This window comes from Puccinia triticina, chromosome 17A (genome assembly GCF_026914185.1).
Source record: "Puccinia triticina chromosome 17A, complete sequence".
In the NCBI taxonomy this organism is placed as follows: Eukaryota; Fungi; Basidiomycota; class Pucciniomycetes; order Pucciniales; family Pucciniaceae; genus Puccinia; species Puccinia triticina.
The window spans coordinates 2,482,199-2,487,012 of NC_070574.1; the positions used below are offsets into that span (position 1 = coordinate 2,482,199).

The following is a 4,814-nucleotide window of genomic DNA, read 5'->3' on the forward strand; positions in this document are numbered from 1 at the left end:
CTTGGTAAAAAGACACAACCCGGGGGGAAACATTGTGCGGTTGCATCTCTCAGCGTCAGCCGCTTGGTAAAAAGACACAACCCGGGGGGAAACATGGTGCGGTTGTTGACCGGTGTCCCAAAAAGGCCGCAGGCACCTAAAGTGCAGATCCACATTAGTGATGAGGGCAAGAACAATTGAAGAAAAAAAAAACTTACCAAAGATCAAGAAAGAGAGAAGGATTTGATGTGGGTATTTCTTGGGATCCAAGTTACCAAGAATCTTAGTTTGAATGTTGGGGTCATCCTCGCCTGACTTAAAACCTTCTCAAAAATGGCTGAAGCCTTCCAAGCTTCCACAAGCAAAATTGATCTTCTTGAGTGCATTGAGCGCAGGGTGCAGATGTTGGGGTTGGTGCCAAGGAATATCGCTTTGTTGTCTGCGTGAGCCCACTTGTTCTTCCGTGTCACCTGAGGTTTGATCAGCGTGAGTAAGATTCCTTGAAATGTTTCAAAAGCGTTGTTTGGCATCTTGGCCTCCAGGTCCATTATTGCATAAGGGCCTTGGGAAAAAAATCTGGTGTCTCTGCTGGAAAAAACAGTGAATCACAGGCTGTCCGTGTGGCAAGTCAATCAAGAGTTGATAAGAAAATGATAATCAATAAAAAATAATCAACCTTCCTCCACCTCAACCATCCATGTTTTGATGTCTTTGATCTGCTGCCAATTTGCGTGGCAGAAAGAAAAACACACAGAAAACATCCCCTTGAGGAGATAATGGATGTTCTTTGAGACTTTGGCAAACATTGAATCTCCTAGAACGGAGTGTGCTTTGGCACACTCCCAGGACGGAGTGTGCTTTGAAACACTCCCAGGACGGAGTGTGCTTTGGCACACTCCTAGAATGTAGTGTGCTTTGGCACACTCCCAGGACGGAGTGTGCTTTGGCACACTCCTAGAATGTAGTGTGCTTTGGCACACTCCTAGAACGGAGTGTGCTTTGGCACACTCCCAGAACGGAGTGTGCTTTGGCACACTCCCAGAACGGAGTGTGCTTTGGCACACTCCCAGAACGGAGTGTGCTTTGGCACACTCCCAGAACGGAGTGTGCTTTGGCACACTCCTAGAACGGAGTGTGCTTTGGCACACTCCTAGAACGGAGTGTGCTTTGGCACACTCCTAGAACGGAGTGTGCTTTGGCACACTCCTAGAACATAGTGTGCTTTGGCACACTCCTAGAACGGAGTGTGCTTTGGCACACTCCTAGAAAGGAGTGTGCTTTGGCACACTCCTAGAACGGAGTGTGCTTTGGCACACTCCTAGAACGGAGTGTGCTTTGGCACACTCCTAGAACGGAGTGTGCTTTGGCACACTCCTAGAACGGAGTGTGCTTTGGCACACTCCTAGAACGGAGTGTGCTTTGGCACACTCCTAGAACGGAGTGTGCTTTGGCACACTCCTAGAACGGAGTGTGCTTTGGCACACTCCTAGAACGGAGTGTGCTTTGGCACACTCCTAGAACGGAGTGTGCTTTGGCACACTCCTAGAACGGAGTGTGCTTTGGCACACTCCTAGAACGGAGTGTGCTTTGGCACACTCCTAGAACGGAGTGTGCTTTGGCACACTCCTAGAACGGAGTGTGCTTTGGCACACTCCTAGAACGGAGTGTGCTTTGGCACACTCCTAGAACGGAGTGTGCTTTGGCACACTCCTAGAGCGGAGTGTGCTTTGGCACACTCCTAGAACGGAGTGTGCTTTGGCACACTCCTAGAACGGAGTGTGCTTTGGCACACTCCTACTACAGAGTGTGCTCTGGCAATTCCTAGAACGGAGTGTGCTTTGGCACACTCCTAGAACGGAGTGTGCTTTGGCACACTCCTAGAACGGAGTGTGCTTTGGCACACTCCTACTACGGAGTGTGCTTTGGCACACTCCTACTACAGAGTGTGCTCTGGCACATTCCTAGAACGGAGTGTGCTTTGGCACACTCCTAGAACGGAGTGTGCTTTGGCACACTCCTACTACGGAGTGTGCTTTGGCACACTCCTACTACGGAGTGTGCTTTGGCACACTCCTACTACAGAGTGTGCTTTGGCACACTCCTACTACAGAGTGTGCTTTGGCACACTCCTACTACAGAGTGTGCTCTGGCACACTTTTACTACAGAGTGTGCTCTGGCACACTTTTACTACGGAGTGTGCTTTGGCACACTCCTACTACGGAGTGTGCTTTGGCACACTCCTACTACGGAGTGTGCTTTGGCACACTCCTACTACGGAGTGTGCTTTGGCACACTCCTACTACGGAGTGTGCTTTGGCACACTCCTACTACGGAGTGTGCTTTGGCACACTCCTACTACGGAGTGTGCTTTGGCACACTCCTACTACGGAGTGTGCTTTGGCACACTCCTACTACGGAGTGTGCTTTGGCACACTCCTACTACGGAGTGTGCTTTGGCACACTCCTACTACGGAGTGTGCTTTGGCACACTCCTACTACGGAGTGTGCTTTGGCACACTCCTACTACGGAGTGTGCTTTGGCACACTCCTACTACGGAGTGTGCTTTGGCACACTCCTACTACGGAGTGTGCTTTGGCACACTCCTACTACGGAGTGTGCTTTGGCACACTCCTACTACGGAGTGTGCTTTGGCACACTCCTACTACGGAGTGTGCTTTGGCACACTCCTACTACAGAGTGTGCTTTGGCACACTCCTACTACGGAGTGCGCTTTGGCACACTACTACTACGGAGTGTGCTTTGGCACACTTCTAGGAATGGAGTGTGCTTTGGCAAAGCAAAGACCAACCACAATTAATCATTCCCCACCAACCATAATCAATCACCTCCGACTAATCAACATAACATACCCAGCAGAGCAATGTCAAGCCCCTCAAAAGAATCACCCTCAGCATCAGGAGACCTGACCCTCAACCCAATTTTGGCTCAGATCAATGACCCAATGCTCAAGGAGAAGAAAGAAGAAAATCCAACAACCACCCCAGCCAACTTCCCATTGCCAGAAAATCCCCAAACCAAACCACCTGAAATCAACTGCCCACACAATCTAGCCTTTGCAAATAAGGAGGAATTGGACAAGTCCTTCAAGGAATACAAAAGCAAACAGGGCTATCAAATCATTGTAGCCAACAGTGACAAGGAAAAAAGGTTTTTAAATGCTCAGTGTTGGTCACTTAGTTTTGGAAAACTAGGGTGTTTTCTCTGATTCCCCCATTTTTTTTTTGAATTAGGTGAGGCCAACCCACAAAGACCAAAGCAAATGAGGCCCAACCAACCAAACGATCTGGCCATACCTGTCCCTTCAAGGTGACTGCTAGACTCCACAAGAACCACACTTGGTCTCTCACTCAGAATGAAAGCAAGCACAACCATCCCCCTTCAGAGTTTTCACACCATAAGGACAAGATAGAAACTCAAATCAACAAACTCACAGCTACTGGACTCAAGCCTGCTGAAATTCTCAAACAACTCCAGCCAAACTTTCCAGATTTAAGTCTCAAATTTATCATTAACCACCGGTAAAAAGCCAACCAACAGGGGTATTGAGGGATCTCTAATGTAGTTGATCTGTTCATTGAATCTCTTAATACTTCTCTGTTTACCAAAATAGAAGATGATGGCAATCTTGGTGGTTCATTTTTCTATCACCCCACCTTGCCCAACCTTCTGCACCATTACCCTTCACTCATTTCTCTCAACTTGACCTCTCAAAAGAATCACTTTGGCATGCAGCTAGTCCATGTTTATGGCCATAACCCATTCTTTTCCATCACTTTTAGACTTATCCAGAAAGATTCAGTCAAATCCTGAGCCTTGCTCCTTCAAACCCTTGGTTCTCTTTTTGTACAACTTGATCTTCCTCCGCCTCCAACCTTTATCACTCCACAATATGTTCCTTTGATTGAAGCTGTCAAAACAGTTTTCTCTGCCAACACAACATGAAGGAGGAATTTTTGGAGAATCTTGTCAACAAAGAAGCTAGGCAAGAAATGTGGAAGAAGTGGACTCTTTGCATTGACCAGCGCACTCAATCCAACTTTTGATCATCCCATCTAACGTTCAAAAAAATTATTCCACTCTGGCTGATTTTCTGGAAAATTGGTCTCCTTATCACACCCAATTTTCTTGCCCCTGGACAAACAAAGTTCCCTCCTTTCATCAAAAAGCAACCCATCAAATTGAAAAATCACATCTTCCTCTCATAAAGCCCCTTTTTCACCATCCATCAATGTTTCCAGACATCATTCAAAAAATTGCTGGCACCATCAAAGATCAAGAAAACAAAATTTGGGACAAATTCAACCAGCAGCAATCCAAAACTCCTCAAGGCATCAACTGTATTTTCAAAAATTGTTTTGGAAAAATCTCCTCTTTTCTTCTTCGTAAGGCTCAGGATAATTTGCAGAATATCAAGGCTGCAGAGAGTCATAAGTGTTGCAAGGCCCACAGGATTCAAAGAGGGATTCCCTGTGTCCACAAGCTGGCAGAAGTATATGTGAGCCCCCCTCCTAGGGTGTCACACAAGAGTCACACTATGCAGAGCAGGACCCATAACTTGCCGACTCATCTGCCACCTATCTAGCTTGATAGAGATTATTCTCTCCTTGTAGGTATGTCCCCTCATCCCTCATTCTTATCATCCTTTCCTCTTCTCTCTTTGCTTCTCAAGCCTGATGTACTTACACAGAGATTATTCTCTCCTTGCTAGTTGTGCCCCTTTAGAAATACATGAAACTTGGGCCCTGTGTTAACTTTATGTTGTAAAAGTGTGTATGTATTTGGTAAGTTTAGTTTGTGAGTCTGTTTGAGCGA

The 4,814-nt window shown here is 46.8% G+C and overlaps 1 protein-coding gene across 1 annotated transcript; it reads left to right on the forward strand.

Annotated features, from left to right (window-relative positions):
* Window positions 1-2,862: 2,862 nt before the first annotated feature.
* On the forward strand, window positions 2,863-3,524 carry PtA15_17A211 (uncharacterized protein; the record flags this gene model as incomplete). Its single annotated transcript, XM_053164304.1, has 2 exons — window positions 2,863-3,166; window positions 3,238-3,524. 2 exons carry the CDS (start codon window positions 2,863-2,865, stop codon window positions 3,522-3,524), a joined length of 591 nt encoding a protein of 196 aa, XP_053028284.1.
* Between the last annotated feature and the right edge of the window lie 1,290 nt (window positions 3,525-4,814).